At 42.6% G+C, this 22417-nt stretch overlaps 1 protein-coding gene across 3 annotated transcripts in view; it reads left to right on the forward strand.

The window, feature by feature from the left end:
• The window catches only part of DOCK5 (dedicator of cytokinesis 5), a 135890-nt gene that overhangs the window by 45450 nt on the left and 68023 nt on the right, over positions 1 to 22417 (forward strand). For all 3 annotated transcript variants that reach the window (XR_006277089.1, XM_038384661.2, XM_043502956.1), the window contains exons 6-16: positions 8745 to 8893; positions 11499 to 11634; positions 12295 to 12452; positions 13045 to 13126; positions 14508 to 14637; positions 15850 to 15922; positions 17344 to 17486; positions 18240 to 18365; positions 19112 to 19236; positions 20084 to 20182; positions 21406 to 21478. Coding sequence is in view for 2 of the 3 variants with exons in the window: in XM_038384661.2 (XP_038240589.1) it covers positions 8745 to 8893; positions 11499 to 11634; positions 12295 to 12452; positions 13045 to 13126; positions 14508 to 14637; positions 15850 to 15922; positions 17344 to 17486; positions 18240 to 18365; positions 19112 to 19236; positions 20084 to 20182; positions 21406 to 21478 (1294 nt within the window). In the remaining variant the exon portion in view is untranslated. The remainder of the gene's footprint in view (positions 1 to 8744; positions 8894 to 11498; positions 11635 to 12294; positions 12453 to 13044; positions 13127 to 14507; positions 14638 to 15849; positions 15923 to 17343; positions 17487 to 18239; positions 18366 to 19111; positions 19237 to 20083; positions 20183 to 21405; positions 21479 to 22417) is intronic.

Consider the following 22417-nt stretch of genomic DNA (forward strand, 5'->3'; position numbering starts at 1 on the left):
GTTGACCAGGACCAGCCATAATCAACGTCATGTCAGCTGGTTGGGACTGCTTGTGCGAGTCCCTCTTCATCAACATGAATAAGGGTTCCTGTAGTGCCTGTGATGTCTGTCTGATTTCGTGTCAGAGGACAGGCCTAGGAGTCAAGACTTGAAGCCTAGTACTGACTCTGCCACTGGCTTTCTGTTCATATTTTGGAAAATTGCTTAATCTTGCTTGGCTTCAGAGATGGAGATAATATTTCTTAGCTACCTTTGCAGAAGGCTTTGAGATCTCCGAAAAGCCGGTGAAGTGTACGTGCATGAGGATTAGGTGCTGATGCTTGGGGTGCTGCAGCACCCCCTGGCTTGAAGTGGTTGCCATCATATGCAGGGTTTAGAGTTTGGTTCAATGGCTCTCAGAACCCCCACTATACAAATTGTTCCCTTGTGCATGAGAGCAGTGTGTATATATGTATTTATATAAAAGCACAAAGTATATATACCTATAAAATATAAATACTTCTGGTGTTGCCTTTTCCAGAACAGGCACAATCTCTGATCTTATCTTCTCTCCCTGGGGAAATATGCCATCAAGATTGTTGGTGAAATTAGACTCGGAAACTTCCAGGTGCAGTGGAAGGAAGAGCCATCTTATTAATAGTTTTCTATTTCTCAGACAGCTGTTTACTTTCCCTAGCCCCCTTGATATTTCTGTCTTCTTCTGTATCCTGAAGGCAAGATAATAAAATATTTTCACTGAGTCTCAATCTAGTGCTTATTGTGCTCTGCAAACAATCTTTCCAGGCAATGGCCAGTACATATTAATTTGTTCAGGAGACTGACTTTTGTTGGTGATTAGGTGGAAGGATTAGAAGCCCTCTGTATCATTGTTCCCTCCCTGACAGGGCCATGCTCAAGGCCAGCCTAAACATCCCTGATTTTCATGTGAAGCAATGCACAGGCTTCTCTGCTAGCATGGGATGTCATTTATTTTCTCCTTATGCTGGGCCAGCCACTCGAGTTAATCCCATCACTGTTATCTTGTGCGATGCATATTAGCTCTGTGTCTGCTGGGGAAGAAGATGAATAGGAGGTAATGAACCATATGGGCTCGGAGTTATCCCTGGGGGAATTCCACTGAAATCGATGGTGTTCCCCTAGGGATAAACTTGATCCATTATTTACAATCCTATCCTCTTTCGTCTGTATTCTCTTCTCCGCAACATCTGAAGCCATTCAAGAAAGGGAATTTTCTCGCTGTTGGGAAGAGCAATGGCAATACTAAGTTTCAGAGTAGCAGCCGTGTTAGTCTGTATTCGCAAAAAGAAAAGGAGTACTTGTGGCACCTTAGAGACTAACAAATTTATTATTAAGATTGCTACTTGATCCTCCGTGCACACCTTACAAGGTGCAAATATGGGTTTCAACATGAAGCAGGTGTAAGCTGCTAAAGAGTCCTGAATAGTCTTTTTGCAAGAGAAATAACTTCTAAAATTCTCCACAGCATGGTTTCTGGAGTGCCACATGCCTCGGATTGCGTGTGACCTTCCTGCATTCTCAGTTCAAATTGCCCCTCTTCCATGGATGCCATTTATTTCTTTTCAACTGTCAGATTAAATAACCAGAGCTCCACAAGATTTGTTGAAGTCTAAGCACCATTGACTGGCACTTGCTCTGAGCCACAATACCTTGCCCTAAGCCTGGACAGGACTGGCAGAGTGCACAGACCGTTCTGCAAAAAGATCCCAACTCCAGACTGTCTCCTTCCTCTTACGAGGGAGCGGGAAAGGTCAGCCAAAGACAGAGCTCCCAAGCGACAGCGACAGTGTTACAGTGGCTAAGACAAGAGGCTGGGGTCCAAAGACCTGCACTTCTTTCCTGGATCCACTGCTGACTCATGTAGATCACTTCCCCTCTTCCTGCCTCAGTTTCCACACTGAAGAAATGGGATGCTGCTGCTTGCCCCTCCTCCTTAAAGCACTTGGAGATCTCCAGATGAAAAATGTTCTATAAAGGCTACGTGTTAAGTAGTTTTATAGATCCATTGGGTGCTGCATAATGACATCTCTAATTTTCACCATAGATAAATCCGGTTTGTCTTATAGTAGCACTTAGCAGTTCCAGCCGAGATTGGGGCCCCTTTGCGTTATGAGCTGTACACACACAGAGTAAGAGGGAGCTCCTGCCCTAAAGAGCTTACAGTCTACCCAGACAAGTCAGACAAAGGGTGGGAGGGGAGCCAGAGGTCCCAGAGTGGGGAGGTGACTTATCCAAGGTCATGCAGTAAATCAGTCATTGGCAGAGCTGGGATTGGATTCTTTGTCTCCCAAGTCTCTGTCCAGTGCCCTAGCCTTTGCACAAAGCTGCCTCTGAAAAGTTGGTAAACCTAGGCTGTTTGTGAAGTTGGTCGTTTTGCTGAGTTAGGCTGAAATGCTGACTCGAAGAAAAACAATTCAGAGTTCAGAATGAATTACCCTTTATTTCAAAGTGGAGTCTTGAGGCAGATTATAAATTCTGGAGCTTAATTTTTCTTCAGTCAACGGTTACTTCAGGCTGCACAGTATGTGCTCTGAGACTGTAATTAAGATGAGAGAATAGTTTTAAATTAGCTCCAAACATTTTTCTTAGCCAGAGTAAATTGGTCCTATTGAAAAATTTCACCCAGCCATAAGTGCATTTTCTTTGTGGTCCACAGAACCACAAGCATTTTTCCACCCTCTTAGTTTAATGAGAGGCGAGATGTGATGCAATTGCTGTGTAAAGCAAGCGTTTTGTTCCTGGCTTGTTCCCTTAAAACCTTTCACGTTCTAGCCTCAGAATCTGTTTTTCTTAAGAGCAGAAATACTTTCTCTTTTATGTGACTTTACTCTGTCAGCATCGTTCGTAAAATAGACATGAGAAAATAGAAAACGTCCTGGTTTGTAATGGATGCAAATTTATTCCCCCCCAATCGCCCGTGGTATTAAAAAAACTCGAAGGGAGGAAGGAGGAAGATGAGGAGAGAAGGGAAATGGAGAAGAGGGGTTTTTTTTCTCTTCGGCAGCATTTCGTTTCACTGCTGTAACTTCTGTAAATTACAGCAAGAATTGCACCATAATCTCCACTTCAGAGCGTCTACTGAGCCCGAAAATGAATCCAGCGTCTGCGTGGCGCATGGGAATCTAGCAAGCATCGGTTGTCAGTGTTGCAAATCTAGTTTCTTTTAGGGTTGTGGAACAGAGCAACGGGGTGAGTCAAACATTGGGCAATGTATAGCACAGCAAAGCTCTGCACGGTCATTTCGTGGTAGATCCCTGCCTCAGTCAAGGGCACGGTTTGTAAATGGCAAGTGTAATTCTGGGACACATACAGAACTAATAAATCTCCTGAAACGTACAGAGCATCCTCACCTTCACTGATAACTGAATTCAGTGGTAAGGGCAGGTCTACGCTACAGCAGGGATCGACACTCTGAGATCAATTCACTGACGGTCGATTTAGTGGGTCTAGTAAAGACGTGCCAAATTGACTGCAGATAGCTCTCCTGTCGACCCTTGTACTCTATCCCCGTGGTAAATCGACCTGAGGTACGTTGACTCCAGCTATGTTAGTCACGTAGCTGGAGTTGCGTAGCGTAGGTTGACTTAACGCGTTAGTGTAGACATAGCCTGAAGGTGCACAGAACAGGGCAGATTTAGGCCTCTCTTGGAGCTAGCAGGGAATCTTTTTTTCTGTGCAAAAATATTTTGACCAAAAAATGGGTTTTATAGAAAATATTTTTTAAAAAACATTTTGGGTAAAAACAAAGTTGTTTTCAGTTTCCGGTTGTCAGAAATTATCCGATTTTTTGCAGATAGGGGGTTGTTTTTTCTGTGAAAACTTGAAATATTGTCAAAACCAGACATTTCCAATGGACGTTTTTTCAACAACAACAAAAAAACCCTTTTCCGTGTGGAAAAAGAAGTGTAACAGAAAATGTTTGACCGGCTCTAGCCCAGCTCGTAAGTAAAACAGAGGGCCACAATCATTCCAGAAGCTGTGGAAAGGAGACACATGAAGAGAATTCAAGCTCTGGTTTAAAAACAGTTTGTACAGGTAGTCTTCGACTTTCCGATGTTCGAGTTTCAACGAATGGCACTTAAAACGTTTATAAATTGTCGTCATGTTTCGACTTTACAACGCTCAATCCCACATTGTTCCTATAGGAAATTCGAGTTACGACGTTTTAGACTTAAGACGTGATTTTTCAGGAACCGATTGTGTCGTAAGTCCGAGGACTACCTGTATTGCATTTGGCGTGGTTAGCCCCTGCATCCCAAGCTGTTAGCATTCTTTGACCATTAGTAGGTGTACATACATTGTATTGCTTCCTGTTTTCCACCATGGAAATGGAAACTTTTGCCATTGACTTAAATGGGAGCAAGATCAGGCTCTTCTTATTCCTTCTGTGAGAGGCGTACGTTCCCGTTGCTTCTAGGTGGGTTAGGTTTTTTTAAACGGTTGCCTTTGTATATTATCTATTTCATGCCAACAGTCCACAGAGCGTCTCATCAATCACATCAACGGGGCTAAGATCAGTGCAAGATCTTGCTTTACTTCAGTCTGTTTACTCAAAGTACATCCAAGTATTGACATATTGGAGCACATATCGATATGGAAATAGCCCTTTTGCGCACTGGAGTGTGAACAGACGTACTCTCTGCATGTGCATTGGCAAATGGCACTCAGGATTTTATCGAGAAGAAGTGTTTTTATGTATACCTTTTGAGTTCATCCTGATTAGCTTCCGGAGGTTCTTCCACGTAGAGAAATCCTATATTATCCACTCTGTTTTTGATATTTGTTGAAAATACACATTGGAAAAATGCAAGGTAAATATAGCTGTCCAGATGAGGAACTGAAAAGGGTTCCACTTTTGGCTCTGATGCAGACTTCCTGTGAGACCTTGGGCAAATTGCTTAATCTCTCCTTGCCTTGGGGCCCCAGTCTGTGTAATAGTATTAATAATGTTTCCTGATGTCATGGGGGTTTTCTGAACCCCTCCCCTTCACCGCCAGTAGCCCTGAACTGGAGCATGTGCAGGTTTCTCTGAGGAGATGATTTATGTGCAGTGTGGTCAGTGTTAAGAGTGTGAGAGTCTGACACTTGGTCGACAGAGTTGTCAGAGATGTTTGTGAGACTCTGATCGGCTCCATAGTAAATCCTGTAAATAAATAAAATGCAACACCCTGCTTTATTCACCTGTGGTCTCTGATCACCACCAACAAGTTTTGTTTTGCAGTTGGGGTTTAATATTTGTGTGTAACAATGCTGCTGACTGTAGTGATACAGAAAATAGTATTGGACAAAGCAAATAGAGTAGTTTTTATCCTTCCTCTTCTTTCAGAGAGGGACAGAGTAGAGAAAAAAAAATTTTTAAAAGGGGGATGGCTGTTCCTGCTGTGTGGGGACAGTTGTGCACAGCCAAGTACTAATGGTATTCATTACAAGAATGTGTATCTGTCTTTGAAATTGTTTTCATTTGGAGCTTTTTGCCCATAGTAAGGCCTGTTTTCAGACACTGATACCTAAATAGGATGCCCTAGTTATACATTCATAATGAGGTTGGCAATCAGGGATATAGCTTCCCATTTTATGTCCCTGGTTGGTGATAGGGACGCAATTTTAGACTGTCCATATTTGGAGATTGGTCCCACAGGACATTTCGGTAGAGGTGGACTTAAGCCACATGTTTTGGATCTAGTTAGCAAAGACCCCAAAGTTTGTAGTGTTTGGATTGGGAGTATTGGTTTAGCTCTTTATAGAAGTTAAGGCCATATGCAAAATTTCAGAAGTGTCGGGATCTGGGGCTTTGATTGTCAATTAACGAGTGATCTTGGCAGTGGCTCAGCAAACAGGCATCAGACAAGAACTCTGTGCATGTTTTTGTGCGTATCCTGGGGAAGTCATTGACTGTGTTAGACTTGGGAGCAGTCTGTCTAGAGTAATTTAAAGAATGTAAAGTTGAAAATTATTCTCCAAAATCACATGGTGCAGTTGCTTCCCCTATCATGGGGGAGTTAATGTTTATCTGAATTCATTGCACAGGAGATTAGAAATGACTGTCTGCCACCATAATGCTGGTTATCCAGAGCTCTGCAGTCTTGCTTCATGTGGCTATGCATGGAATAATTAAAAGTGCTAAGGTACATTGTAACATAATTGAAACCAAAGAGTGTGTATTTAGAAAGTACTTGCTCATTTGATGGCTTGTAGGCCTTGTTCGGAGTTTATTAAACTCTGGCAACAGGTATTTTAAAGAAATCATTGGCAATTGAAGAAATCTAAAAATGTAGACTTGGTGTAAGCAATCTTTAGAGTAGCTGCTATTGACATCTGCTCTGAATTTGGCCTGCTACCTTCATGTTCAGTATTTAATATTAACCGTTAAAGTTTGCGCTCCCGTACCCTTTTGTATGATACCAATCTTAAATCTTATGAGTACAGAGAACCTGGGAGCAGGTGCCTTTTCCAAGCTGCTCTAAAACAAAGTCCGCACATTGCTTTCCAGGGGTTCATTAACAATAGCATAACGAAGTTCATCTCAAGCTTTTTCCCAGGCATGGTTGCACCTGGAGTTCCTTCCTCTGGACTGCTCAGCTCGCACTCTAGATCTCCTCTTTCTAGAAAGCCACTCCTACCTCTCATATATCCATATGTGTAATGAACCACCTGATCAGGGAACCAGAAGAACCCACTGAACTCTTTCTCAGCACGATCAGCCCCTGATAACAGGGTGATGTGTAGCAGACTAACACTGTAACCCTGGTAAAGAGACGTTTCTGATTTTGTCTTGATAAGTTAGATCTAGTGTCTATAATTTCTGATATGCTGCCTCAGACAGCAGGCTGTGCCTGATGAATAGTTGTAAGTCAGGAACTTGCCATAATGCATCTGGCTGATGGTGCAATATTGGGGATGGGAGGGAGAATTCCTTCCTGAGCCCTGTGAGCGATCAGTTTGAGAAACGTGAGACTTAATTAGTCATCCTAGTCTGCACTGCTACAAATGTTGTAACTAGTCACAAAATTCTTCACCCCTTTTAAGTACATCTACACCTGTGGTTCTGGCATCTTGTCAGAGCAACGTATCTTGTATATTACGAGGCACAAGTGCCTGCCCAATTTAATCTGGGGTGGAACCAAACAAGGGGCATGCAAAATATTCTCATTAATTAATTTGAGTGGGGGAGAGCATCACAGAGTGATTTTTTTTTTTAATAACAGCCTGAGTCAGTATTCTAGAATTTTACATGCTGCTGTGTAATGAAAACCTTAGAATGCATCTACTGCAGGAAACTCGAGAGAACAAATTGCCTCTTTTGGGAAGCTCGTGGGGAAAACGTGTATAGATGGTAAGGTCTTTTTACTCTGTGTTTGCAGAGTGCCTAGCATGATATCTGTCCTGGTCCATGACCGGGACTCCTAGCTGCTCCCACAATAAAAATAATAGAAAATAACCAAGTTATTAATATTTATTTGCATTGTGGGGGCACTAGAGGAATAGATGAAGTCAAAACCCCATTGCGCTAAGCACTGTACAGACATACAGTAAATGACAATTGGTGTCCCAAAGTGCTTGCAACTGTGGCCCCGATCTTCAGGTAGACTGCTGCATCCACACAGTGATACTTTCACTTCGTCAAGTTTCTCCAAGGGACCCAAAGTCTGTCTGTGGGCTATCAAATCCAAGTTTCTGAATGCAGCACCATGAGTGCTGTGCTAACACAATGTACCAGAATTTTTTTTTGTGGGGAGGGGGGGTTGTCGTTGCGTTTTGGATGGATTTTGAGAGTAAGAGTGGAGTGGGGTTATGGACAGGACCAAAAGGGTAGACCACCCTGGATATGAAGCGCAGGGACTCAATTAAGTTAGTATTCTGACTTTAAAATGTAGTTGCTGATGCTATGTAAATAGAGATGAAGGCTGGAGTTCTAATTAGTCACATAGTGTTTCACTCAGGCAATGAGATAAAAGGAACCTTTTTGTTTAAAATACCAACGAGATGGAAGAGTTGTTGAGGCTGGTGCAAGGGGATAGTAAGTAAGACTTAATATGATGAAATTTAGAACAAGACACGTTCAGCCTAAATGTTATCTATGTTGTAATAGAATAATTCCAAACAGCATCAGAACTGAGATTTTAGTAACATTTAGAGGCCCTGAACAAGGTCCAATATGCTGAGTGCTGTACAAACACATAATGAGAAACAGTCCTCATAGCAAAGAGCTTGTAGTCTAAATAGACCAGACAGACTGGCACTGGAAAGAGATTGGGAAGTGGCTTACCCAGAGTCACACAGCAGGTCAGTGGCAGCAGCAAAGATAGATCCCAGATCTTGTGAATCCTCATCCAGGTCTTGTGAATCCTCATCCAGTGCTTTGTCCGCTAGACCATACTGCCTGTCTAGTCTAATCTAATCAAATTCTGTCCATTCTATTTTTAAAAAGCACCCATCACATAACAATTTGGGGGCTGGAATGTATTTCCTAAGGAAGTGGTGGAAGCCTCATTGCTTGTAGCATTTAAATGTAGACAGGAGGAAAAAAAAACCTGGAGAGTAGAAGATGTAAGAAACAATCATGCAGTGACACTGGTGGGTATAAGAAGTATCCTACCAAGTGTTTTTCTGTGGTTACATGTGGATTTGATGATGGTTTCTACTGAATCACCTTTTGGAAGACTACTTGAGCTTGTGGTTTTCAGCACACAACCAGCCTGAAATTGTGATCCCTTTTCCCCCTTTAGGACAACAGGATGACACAATTTCGGCATTTACAGCAAATGACCTATTGCCTGATAGAATGGAGATCACAGATACTCTCTGGGACCCTTCCCAAAGATGAGTTGGCAGAACTCAAGAAGAAGGTCACTGCTAAAATTGACTACGGCAACAGGTAAACCCCACTCAGCATTCCCCGTAGAGCCAAGCTCCCAGCCAATGGTCTGAGACTAGAATTCCTGGACTTGCGTAATCAGTATTAACCTGGTAGCAACAGCAGCTATCAATGGAGGCAGCATATCTACAAATCAAGTCATGGTTTCTTACCTGAGGTGATGATTGCATTGCAAAGACTTACTGGCACTTCATCAACTCCTCGGAGTTTCAGTCCAAGCATTAAAAGAAAATCCTCTTATCTGCTGAATTTAGCAGATAGCTCACAGATTTTGCACTCAACCCAGCAACTTTTATTTGTACTAGTTATTCTGTTAACCTCATTATTAATGACTCGTGTAAGTAAAGGCCGAAGGATTGGGTCCCTTCACTGGTTCTGTTACTTGAGTGCTGCCTGTATTTTGATTAGGAGAAGAGGCAGTGGATAGGATCTTGGGAATTGGGAAGCCTGCATTCTATTCCTGGCTCTGCCACTGACCTCTTGTGTGTGACTTTGGAAAGCTTTGTTTCCCCTTTTATTTGTCATGTCTATTGAGCTTGCAAGCTTTTCCGGGCAAGGGCTGTCTCTTACTTTGTGTGTGTGTACAATGCTTAGCACAATGAGATTGTGATCTTGGTTAGGGTCTGAAGGTACTACCATACCACAAACAATAACAATAAAATGGAGTATGGATCCTCTGTTTTGGGGTTAGTGAAGCCAAACCCTAACTGATGAGGTTTTGCAAATTCAGACTCAAACTCCTCAGCCGAGGTCCTCACTCAGATCTCTGATGATTCTCCGTCTGTAGGAGACAGAAGCCCAAAATGAAACCCAGAGTCAGAACAGCCCCACACAGTGGGCGAATGCAGATCTGAATCAAAATGCCCCTAATCTCTGGGGAACACAAAGCATAGAATCCTGAGCTGAGCTTTGCAGCTCAGACCCACCTATAGGGTCTTTTGATGTTGATATTGTCACCCCACCATCCCCATCTGCCTCAGTATATTTAATTAACTGTGCTGCAGCCCCAGAAGGGTACTATTGAAAGGTAATTGGAGATTAAGGGCCTGCTTCTCTGTCACCTTGCATCTTGCGCAGTCAGTTACACCGGTGCTAAAATGGGCATAGAATACGACCAGATTAGAATGGCAGTGTTTTACATTCACTTTGCGCTGGTGCGAATGACAGCCCAAGGCAGCACAGAATCAAGCTTTAAATGATTTCTCCATGGAAAGGGGACATTGGGGGTTTTCATGCCCATTTGAAATGTGACTAAGCTAGCAGGAGTGGATATAGCAGCTTGGAGTTCATATGCCAGTGCTTGGCAAGAATCCTCCCCTGTCTGAATTCTGCCAAGAAGCTGGCATCTCCCATGAAGTGTGGTTTGTGCCTGGCTGCCCGGGGTCAGGATTTAGATGCAAAGCAGGAACCACACTGCTTTATCAGCACGTTAAGTGCCATAGCTCTGTAGACAGCCAAAGCAGCATTTCATGGGTTTGTACAGACCAGGAATTGTCTCCATGGCTCATTAATCTATTTGAAGGCAGAGTTGAAAAATTAACCATTTAACCTTCTTGCAGAAACCTAGTAGATTTATTAACACATGCACAGATATATCCTTTTAAAATGCATGTAAATTCCCATTGAAGGAGTCTCATCTTAGCTAAACTAATTCATTAATTCTGCTCCTTTACTAGATATTTTCTTGAATGACCTTTTTGTAAGGTGGGGTTGAAGGACGGTATTTCTGGACCTGGTCCAGGCTGCAGTTTGATATCTGTAGTTGGCACAATTTTCTAAGTCTCTGGGGGGCCCTGTCTGGGCTAGAGGTTCTGGTCAGATTGGTCTCTCTAGTATGACTGTAACTCATATGCAAACCCTCGATCAACTGTAGGTCATGCTGTAAAAGCCAGGGGACCCCCCCCCCCTTACCCAAGGCTTCCACACAACCAAGGCTCTATCATGTCAGTTCATTCCTGTTTCCACCAGTATGGACGGGGTTGCAGTTCATGAGAGAGGGATGTGGGAGATCTAAGCACTTCCTTCTCTGACTGCCTCTGCAGATACAGAGAGAGAATATTGTAAAGGGAGTTTGCATGGTAGTTCCATACTTGTGTACTGTACCTCTGATCACTGGCTTTGAGACCACTGGGAGAACTGAGGGCTAGTTTCCTAGTCCATGTTCTATCCTGGAGCAATCCCCCAGGATTCAAAGAAGAGCAAAGATGTATTCAAGCCACTGTTCCCTCTCCCCTGTCTTTAGCTGACCCCAAAAGAGGTCTAGTCCAGCTGAGGATCTTATCCCGAGGCTGGAGTCCCATGAAGGGCCTGTGTCTTCACTGACCTTCAGTGGTAGCATGACAAAATATTGTGATGTTATAGAGCTGTGATAGTTATAGAAGCAGGTTGCTGTAGTGACACTTGTCTGTTCATCTTCCCAGCTGTCACAGAGATGGACACTCCATTGGTTCTTTAAACAAATCCCTCCAGATTTTTTTTAAAAAGTTGCATGAACATTTTCTGTTCCATTTCCATGCCAACATTAAAAAGACTTTTGATATCACATGTGCTTCCAACTTATTGGCAATTATTCTCCCTTTCCACCTGTAACACGGATGCTGCCCAGGATTTTAGGGCTGGATCTAGTGGTGCGAGATGACAATGGAAACATCCTGGACCCGGATGAAACCAGCACGATCACTCTCTTTAAGTCCTATGAGATGGCATCCAAAAGGATCGATGAAAGGATCCAAGAGGAGAAGGTATGTCCCTGCTTGTTTGTGGCATTACCCCCATGAAGTCACCTGTGCTCTCTGCCTTTGTGTATGTCAGCTGAATTTTTGGCTAAGGGATGTTATGCTGTCGTAGTGGTGGTCTATCTGGCATCAAAGCTAGACTGAATTCCACTGTTTCCATTAAAAACAAAAAAAGGGAGAAATCCATTTTAGCAATCCATTTAATGGGGACTGGGAATCCAGAGCTCCTTGGCAGCTTTGAAATTCTCAGATAAATGTAGCTTTCTCCTAGTTTATCCTAGCCAAAGTGCCTTAGTCGCTTCAGAAAGTGGGACTTAGGCTCCTAAGTCACTTGAGCACTTTCGGATATTTAATTTAACCATAAGCATTCTTCTTTTTCCTCCTCTAGTTAAAGACATACAAGTTGTGATTTACTTGTTGTTCTCGTAAAAGTATATGTATGTTACATGTATATGAACCACTTTGGTTACCCCACGGGTATGGGACACAGATGCTCCTGTGATGCAACATGGGTTGCTCCATCAGTCCTCCTATCCCACTGAGTGAATCAACTATCCTAGAAATTAGTTGAATCCTTAAGGAGACCCAGCACTAAGCTTTATCCTACCTGAAGCCTCTATTCCTTCTAAGCAGACACCACCTTGTTCACTTTATCTTTCTCTGCAGTCTCTGCAACAGAATATAGACCTCCGAGGGCAGCCAGTATTCAACACAACACACACCTACGGCCTGTATGTGAACTTCAAGAACTTTGTCTGCAACATTGGAGAAGATGCAGAGTTGCTCATGAGCCTCTATGATCCCGACCAGTCGAAATTGATCAGGTGGGTTGCTGCAGAATAGGAAAGTTCCCTGTTGTTCTGTGGTGATTGTGGTGCCCCATCCGATCGCGCTGCAAAGGGGACCATAAGGGAGGAGTTGGTTAAGGTTGTTTTCTTCTGTAGTCTTTTGTTCTTTCTTTTGGTTACTCCTTCAACAGTGATTTGGGTAGGAATTAGTTTATCTCAAATGAGACCTAAAGCCAAGATCCTGAGCCCATGTGATCCTTTAAAAATCCCATGACACTTGTTAAAGGGGTAAGCATATTCACACCAATACATTAGTCAAATTCCAACTTGTCTCTTTACATTCTACTTATCTTATCTCCTTGCAGTGTCCCCTTTTGGACTGAATATATTTTCTTCACTGTCGGCCTTAAACGGTGTATATAGGTTTGGTGTGTTCTGTTCAACAGCTGCCTCTCTCCACCCCAGAGGTGGCTGCATTTCACCAATGGGTGAAGTGACTTCCATGTATCATTTGTATATCACTTGGGGATTAAAGATGTCGGGTAAAATGTTGTAAAGTGACTTAGATGTTTTTGAAATTTTACCTAGTATACGTGAATTGCAGAGGTTTATTTTGTTTTGTTTATAGTGAAAATTACCTGGTTCGTTGGGGCAGTAATGGGATGCCGAAGGAAATTGAGAAACTTAATAATCTCCAAGCCATCTTTACAGTAAGTCCTGTTGTGTTTGCAGCCTGGAAATTCTCCAATGCTTAGTCATCCACTGTAATATTTATTATTATTATTTACTGCTTTTCTTGGAGAAGCCCCTAGAGTCCCCAATCAAAACCAGTGCTGTATAAATACCAACCCTATTATCCTCTCTTTCCCTTTTTTAATGAGTCCTGTATAAACATGACGATTCTCTTGTATTCTATGGGAGGAAGCTTTTGTATCTGGCAAATGCTGATTTACTTTGGCAAGGTGACCTGGGTCAACCAGTCTGTTACCAACCAAACGGGAAAGTTATGTGCAGTGTAAGTGCCGCAACAAAGACGTGCCCTTGCTTTATATTCCTCATCACATAAACCTCGTTTGCCAGGATTTTCAAAGCGATTAGTAATTTTGGGTGACTTCGTGTTTAGGTGCCCAACTGAAACATTGTAATTAAAAGGGCCTGATATTGAAAGAGTGCAGAATACAGTGCCCTTTGAAAATCAGGACCCTTTCAAAATGTCTTAGTTGGGCATTGAAAATCATATGTCAAGTAGACACCTCTTTGCAGCTCATACAGAAAATTTTCCATGCTTTTTGCTTGGACAATTAAGGTTGCACGGACAAGCTGGGGTATCTGCATTTGAAAATGTGCCCCATTATGGTTTATTAATATCTGTAAGGATATATATTTTTTTCCAAAGGCCGCATTTTAAAGGTATTTTGGTGTCTGAAGATGCAGATAGGCACTTTCGGAAATCCTATTGAATGTCTAGCTGCATTTTTAGGCACCAAAGTAGATTTAGAAATTGGGTCCTAGGTGCCTTGTTTGTTGTTTTCAATTGAATTCTCCTATTTAGGAGAGTTGAGCTTGAGTGCATTGTTGGTTCTGCTCTTTGGCAGGGTTTCTGTGTCAATATTTTGCTCTTAGTTCTGAGTATGTACAGGCATTCGTGAGTTTGCTAGCTGGATTGTATAAAATCACTAAAGAATAATATTTCAGTGTAATCATTTGTGGCATGTTCAGACTAGAAACCAGAGTGGCACAAACTAACTGTCCTGTCATCAGTAGATAATGCTTTAGTACTAAAATTATTTACCATCGTTTCCAGAACTGGTGCTAGGAAGTCTTACTGAAGGACAACGCGTTGTTAAGAAGTTGCTATGTGTTAAAATTGTCAGGCGTGTGCCATATATTTGCCTTAGCGGCCCTTTTATAAGTGAGATTGTGCTTGCTTGCTTTCTTTTCAGAAATGTATCTCCTAGCTTAAATGTATTTGTCCTTGTCAGATGGCCAGGAAGTGATGAACATTGGCAAATGTCTTTTTGTTTTTTCTACGTTCACAAAGCAACTGGGTTTAATTTTCCCTATTTTAAATGGTCTCTGCTGTTTCTCCAGGACCTGAGCAGCTCTGACCTGATCAGGCCCAAAATCAGCTTGGTGTGTCAAATTGTGAGAGTGGGGCACATGGAGCTAAAAGATGGGAAGAAACACACCGGTGGGCTCCGGAGACCGTTTGGGGTGGCAGGTATGAGATGCCGAGTTGCAGAATGCATTAACTGAGACAGTCCATGGTCCAGTGGATAGGACACTGGCTTGGGAATCAGGAGATTTGGGGCTATGTCACTGAACTTGGGAAAGTCAATTAACTCTGCCTCTTTCCCCATTTGTAAAATGGGTATAATAATACTGACCACTTGCCTTTGTAAAACCTTTTGAGATTTACAGAGGAAAAAGTTCTCTGTGATAGCTACATGTTATTACTATTTGCTACTTATTATGCCTTCCATACTTAAACTGCCCAGTTCTAGTCCCATGAAGCAGTGATGTCCCAATCAATTTTCAAATCCTTATCATGGTATCATTTCAAGGCTTGGATTTTCAAAGGAGCCTTAATGAGCTAGGTGCCCGGTTCCCATTGAGTTAGGCACCTAATACCCTTGGCCTGCTTTGAAAATCTCAATCTGAAAACACACCGGGAAAATTAAAATTAAACTTAAATAAACAGAAATAAACAGAATGTGAAATCTAAAGGTAAATTCTTTGCTTCGATCAAATCTTTGTAAATCCCATCTGTTTTTATAGGGAAGAATATTCATGTTTTTATGCTATAGGCTGGATCTATTGAAAAAAACTGTGTGTGGAATTTGCTTTACCTGCTAAGAGGATGAGAACACTGAAGGCTGGAACTATGTCAATCAATCAGATTAACAATGCAAATAGGACAATTGATTGGCTGAAGAGAGAGTTGAGAAAACTATTATTCATCTTCTAGGAGGGGAATCAGTATTTTCTGCTTCCACTCGGCTTTTGGAAAGTAGGTTGATTTCCTTGAAGGGATCAATAAACAATTTGCAAAGCAAAATTCCACTTAGACCTTTTTAGTTAGTTTGTTAGTCTCTAAGTGCCACAAGTACTCCTTTTCTTTTTCACTTAGACCTTGTTTACCCTCGGGAGATTTTGGTAACATTTTCCCATCATTGCAAATGATAATTGTGCTCCACCAGTCAGAACAACGTTATGGAAAACCTAGTATGGATGGGTTGCTGCTTATGGTTCCAATGCTGTGTCAGCCAGACCTGCTTGGTGCTTAAAAAAAAACAGTGGCCCTTTAGGTCTCCCAAATTTGTTACCACTAGTGTAGCTGAATCAGAACTACCATCTGTTGGGCAAGCTATTTTTTTTTAAAGTCACTTAGCAGAGATATAAAATGATATTTGTTAAACTTGTCTCATTGTAGTAATGGACATTACTGATATCATACATGGGAAGGTGGATGATGAGGAAAAGCAACACTTTATTCCTTTTCAGCAGTAAGTATTGGACATCAGAGTGAGTCACAGAGCTGTATCAATCAGGACAGACAGTCTTTAGAGAATGACAATGTCTGTATGGGAGATGTGGGGTGTATCAGAAAGGGCTATACAGACACGCTGGTTAATTGTGGAGTCTGATCCTTTTGAAAGAAAAAAGTCTCCAGTCATGTAAAGCCCAAAGTTTGCAGCAAGATGATTGACTCAAGTATCATCAGTAAAAACCACCTCAGCTTGATTTATGCTGTGTGACAGGGAAAACACAGCCACTGGAAGGGAGATGGCTGGCGGGGTGGTATCTTAGCGCTAGATTTGAAGTAGACAGACTCCCTGGAATCAAACGTTCAAATCATAGAAGGATGAATTGAGCGCAGGTCTACACTACGGGCTTAAGTCAACCCATGTAGGTGGAGTCGACGTAGCTTAGGTTGACTTATTGCGGTTCTGTACCGCACTGGGTTGACGGGAGAAACTCTCCCGTTGACTTAGCTTACGCTTCTCGTTCCGGTGGAGTACTGGAGTCAACGGGAGAGTGATCTGCAGTCGATTTAGCGAGTTTTCACTAGACCCGCTAAATCGATCCCCAGTGGCTCAATCACCACAGCGTCGATCCCAGGTGAGTGTAGACATACCCTCAGAGTCCAATGCATGTTAGAGGGTGGGTTCCTATAGACAAGACCTCGAAAATCAGAGGCACCATCTACTGTGTATGGGCATTGGGGGTGGGATTTTCCAAAGCAACTACATGATAGGGAGTACAAATCCAACTGAATTTCCCTTGCCTTCACCACTGTGCATCATCTGTCTAAGGATAGAGTAGGAGGAATCGGGTAAAGAGGATAGAAGTCAGGTGTGAAATGATTCCTGGCTGCATGGTTACAATTTCTGGTTTGGAGAGGAGATTCAAGCCCAAGACCTCTGCCTTTCTGCCTCTCTAGTTAGACTGGCTCTTTGATGGCACTGTTAACTTGTTCAGCGTGTTACCCAAACAAGCTTCATTTTCATTACTGTAAGCTGAACCGTGTTATTACAATCCTAAATATAGCCGTTCGTTTGGTTCAGCCAGCATGTCATTACGAGGGACTCTCGGTGGAGAATTTTTTTATTCCTTTCATGACCTGTTTATATGCCCCAAAGGGTGTTTTTCCTTTCCACAATAACGTGGATTTACAACTTTTTTTTGTCTGTCTTCGCTGCAGGGACATTGTAATTACAGATTAGCTCATGATGCAGAGTCTGAATCCAAATCTAGGCTCTTCCAAAGTTTGAGGGTTCATATTTGGGGGGGGGGGGTGGAGTGGGCTTGCTTCGGCCTGTTAAAGACAATTGGGGCCAAATCCAAAGGTCAGAAATGTTTGGATCCAGGACTTGCTTGGCCTTCAGTCTGCCTGCACCCCATGTTCTGTTGTTCTGCTTATCAGAATCGCCATGGAAACCTACATTAGGCAGCGACAGCTAATCATGTCCCCTCTAATGACTTCCCATGTGATCGGCGAGAATGAGCCTCTCACTTCCGTCTTCAACAAAGTCATCGCTGCAAAGGAAGTGAATCATAAAGGGCAAGGTACACATTTGGACAAGGAGCCAGCTTCACAACCTGGGGCACGGGAAATGCTCCTTCTCTTGCAAAGGAATTGAATTACTTGCGAAGGTTCAGAAATCAAGGCCACTAGAGTCTGTTGCTTCCATTGGGCCAGATTGTGAAATGCTGCTATCCCATCACCAAAGCTAAAAGCATGAGCTGCAAAAGCTCCCTAGCTCTGCTATAACAGACTCATATCCTCTGTAGATTGGGCAAGGAGGGAGACTGGAACAGACTCACCAGTGGGTTATACTTACTAAGTATTTATTCCATCCTTACTCAAAACAAAAGACTTGTCCATTTCTCCCACTAAACTTGTTTGCCGCCAATCTTGTAGTTACCTTGGTAAACTACACTCGATAGCTTACATCTCCTTTTATCCCATCACACCCAACCCCTCTGTTTCTCCTAAATGATTTGGATGTGTCTGTAACCTTATGGTTTGGATTCTGCCACCCTTGCTCAAATTAAATAGTACCTTTCTCCAGTGACAGTTCCACTGAAATCACTGGGTCTACTTGCAGAATTAGGTTATAGTCAGCCATGAGTAAGAATCAGGCCCAGTGGAAACTTGGGGTTGCATATTTTACCTGTGTGTTTGGGATACTACGTTATATATATCAAACAAGAAAATAGTCATTAGTTTTCTCTCCTTAAGCCCAGGGTTCATGGTCATACTAGAGACATTGCACTTGTATCAGTAAACGTTTATTAAGTACCATATTTTTTTCTTAGGCCTCTGGGTCTCCCTGAAGCTGTTACCTGGAGACTTAGCCCAGGTTCAGAAGGATTTTTCTCATCTTGTCGACAGATCGACTGCAGTGGCTCGCAAAATGGGATTCCCTGAGATTATTCTACCTGGTAGGTATCTTATCTTCATGAACAGAAACTCTGACTTGCTACCATGCTTGTGAAGGACGTAGATAGACACAGAAATCCTAAATTTACCTGTTGTGCAGAGCTTTGTTCCGTAGTTGGTTGAAAAGTGTGTGTTGATTTCCACTAAATATTCAAAGAAGTTTAACATTTTCCTGTTTTGTCAAAACTTTCAACCAGATTTTGGAATTTCATCCAAGAAGTGAAAACTTTGAAAATTTTCAGTTTTGTTCTGTTATATTTTATTTAAGGAAACCTGAAAAATGTCAATGAATGGAATTTTTTGTAAGAACGTTTCCATTTAATCAAAAAGCCATTTTTCATCATGACATTTCCCCCCACCTGTTCTATTGAATTCACATAGGGAGGAATTCATCCTGGCAGATAGGAAAGAGAAATACAAAAGGTACAAACTTGGTCATGGCATAATGGAATATGAAGCTCCCTTGTCTTTTATTCATGAGTCCATATGTGGTCATAAAGAGAGGGGTAGTGTGGAAGTCATTCACGTAAGAATTATTAGCAAGAAGATCGGTACATGGTAGAGTCTGACCCAAAAACTGAGGTGAAGATGAGACTAGTGGTTCAATCTAGAGCTCCCTTGGTATCATTCAAGGATGTGAAATAACATGGTCAAAGTCCCAGGTGAGGGTGTGAAATGTTAACCCCGTAACTTCCCCCAGCTGGCTGTCCGTGAAAAGCGGCTCACCAGGAGTCTCTTAACATTTTAGGTGATGTTCGAAACGACATCTACATCACTCTGATACAAGGGGAGTTTGACAAAGGGAAGAAGAAGACTCCCAAGAATGTAGAGGTCACCATGTCTGTGCATGATGAAGATGGCAACCTCTTGGAGGTAGGGTGGACCTGCTTGGCTGGTGGGTGATAAAGATGTTGCTTTGTGCACGTAGTGGTCTGCTGCAGGATCTCCAGCTGAGATGGCCCTTAATGGAGATCCTATGTGCAAGGACCGTGTGACTGTTCAGTTAAGGTAATTCTAGGGGACCTCTGTGACTGCACTGCTGGGAAAAGCAATAGAAAATGTAATGGACACGCCTGCGTTGGTTGAAGGATGGATTAGATGACATAATGGGTCTTTTCCACCTCAAACATCAATTGGAGGCATAGGATATAGGTACAGTGAGTGCAGTGGTTAGAACATGGTTCTGGGAATCAGGACTCCTGGGTTCTGTTCTTACCTCTACTACTTTTATTTTTCTTCCCCCAAACTTGAGCGTTAAGGTTCAGTTAGTCACGTAGGAAACTCAAATGCTGGAGCACAGCTTAAGGTTGCATACCTTGGCGGCTGGTGACTAGATTGTAGTCTTGGCAGTAATTTACCAAAATAAACGGGTGTCTCACAGAGGCCTGCATGCTGAGCTTTAGTATAACCCTAGCTCTGTATAACCCTAGATTATTCCAGTCTTTTATACAATGAATTTTAGGATTCTGTCCTACTGAATTTACACATTAATATTGATGTAAGGAAATCTTTGAAGGTTACGAGTCAAATGTTCAAAAAGCACCAAAATGACTTAGATGGCTAAGTCCCATTTTCAAAGTGATTTAGGCTCCTAAGTGCCTAAGTCACTTTTGAAATGGGACTTAGGCTCCTAAGTCACTTAGAGGCTTTTGAAAATTTTACCCGAGGTATTTTTTCCTGACTTTTTGTCTTTACTTCTGCTTGTCTTTTTCCCCCAAAGAAAGCTATCCATCCAGGTGCGGGTTATGAAGGGATCTCCGAATACAAGTCCGTTGTTTACTATCAAGTCAAGCAGCCTTGTTGGTATGAAACTGTAAAGGTGAGTGTGTGCATTTTACAGTCCTCCTCCCTTCACATGGAGCCTAAAGAATAAGCCAAATCAACAAACCTTGAATCAGCAGAGGACATGTAGAGTAGCATGTTGTCCTATTTCAGGTTTCAGAGTAGCAGCCGTATTAGTCTGTATTCACAAAAAGAAAAGGAGTACTTGTGGCACCTTAGTGAAGTGAGCTGTAGCTCACGAAAGCTTATGCTCAAATAAATTTGTTAGTCTCACAAGTACTCCTTTTCATGTTGTTCTATGTCGTCTAGAGAGACACTGTTGTCTGGTTTTTCAGCAAACAGGACTCTGGTCCACTTTCAGCTGCAGAAAAGGTATCATCACTGGATCTATGGTGTGCTTCGAAAAACCGTCCGCACCCTTGCTGTAAACAGAGCAGAGTATCTTTGGGATAACTAAAGGGTTTAACTGCTAATCTGAATTGGACAGGGTTGGGAGGGTGTCTCTGAAATGGAAAGAACAGACCTGCTTTTCTGCACTTGGAATCCTGGTAAAATAAAACCTCAAAAGGCCCTTCCATTTAGTTCCTAAACATTTTTCGTGATGGAAGAGAGAGAGGGTCCTGGATTCCAGACGTTATTGAGGCTCTGATTGCATAACTCTGGCCAAGCCAGCTGGCCACCTGTACTTCTATAAGATGCTGCATCTGAGAAGAGCTTTCCCAGTAACCAAAGTACAAATGCACATATGTTTGTGCATGTGTGTATATCTGCACACGCGCGCGGACACACAAAGTAATTTAAATACCTAGATACCAATGGATTCAGGGCTGAACAGCTTTAGCAAATGTTTTCATGAAGATGATGCAAAGAGGATGAGGGGGTAATGTTTTGAAAAGGGCCTACGGGAGTTCAACACTCAAATTTCATTCAGTTTCAATGGCATTTTCTTATTGAATTCCCTGTGATCCTTTGAAGATCTTAAACAGAAGTAGAGGTGGGTTTTCAAATGTAGGGCCAGGGACAAGAACTCCTGGATTCTCTTTCTGACTTTTCCACTGATGTGTTACATTGCGTACTTCATCTCTCTAGCTATACTTTCCCCCTTTTGCAAAATGGTTGTAAGGCTTTGGTGTGAGGGATTGGGGCATGTTATGAGACTTGCTTTGTTAGTGTTGGTAAAATATTTTGTGTTCCTCCTAATAAGAGGCATATGATAAGCCCTAATTGTTGTTCTATTTGACCCCTAACCGTAATGTTCAGGTGTCTATTGCAATTGAAGAGGTCAGTCGTTGCCATCTGAGGTTTACTTTCCGCCACCGATCATCACAGGAATGTAAGTGCTTGGAGCGGAGATCAGGGAGGTTTTCTTCCCCCCACCCCCCCCATGTATATTGTGCACTTTATAGCCTAGATATGTTTCTGAGCGTCCCGCAAAGATGGAGCCAGCATTTGGCCTTCCTCCTAACTTCTTGTCTACTGGGAAGGGGATGGTTCAGAGTTTGGGATTGGCATGGACCAGCAAGGGAATGCTTTCTGATGAGCCCCCTCAACATAACGGGTGAGCAAAACTGGGCTGCTATTCTAAGAAAACAGGCTTTTCCCACTGGATTTCTGGCACTTTTGCTTCTGATTCTGGTTGGAAATCCTGCGGCCGCAGCCTTTCTTGGTGTGTTTCGGCATTTCCCACTTACTGATTGGAAACAGGAAATGGGAATGACGCATGCAAATGGGGAGAAACAGTTATTTGAACCTTAAAATGGCTTTGTCTATAAAAATGGGAAATAGGACTGCCTGCTCTTCATGCAGAGGAGCTGAACTACTCCTTTTATTTTTAAGTCCTTTACAAAAGTCAGTGCTGGAATGCGCTGTGACTCAGGTCTTGATGGCCTCGTTGCAGGAGGACTTTAGATCAAGTTCATGAGAGGCTAATAAGAAAGTTAAATATCCAGATATCTCATGAAGCTATTTCAGAGCTGTGGGCGGCCCCATTAGATCAGATTATAGCCTGAGAAACTGATCCAAAAAGGGCAGTAAGACACTGTAACAGGGCCTCCTTGGTCCTGCTTCTGTCTTGGTCAACAAACCACGCAGAGACCTTTGTGCTGGTTCAGCATCCTGTGCAGTTTATTTATAATGGAGTCCCACTACCTTCACAGTGTAACTAAAGCTTTTACCTCGCACTGCCTGCTTTCCCCCTTTTCACTTCCTTCCTGTGCCTATTTGTGGGCTCTGGCTAATGGCTTCGTTAGCCTTTCTGCCCTGCCCCACCCAC

This window comes from Dermochelys coriacea, chromosome 26 (assembly GCF_009764565.3).
Source record: "Dermochelys coriacea isolate rDerCor1 chromosome 26, rDerCor1.pri.v4, whole genome shotgun sequence".
NCBI lineage: Eukaryota > Metazoa > Chordata > Testudines > Dermochelyidae > Dermochelys > Dermochelys coriacea.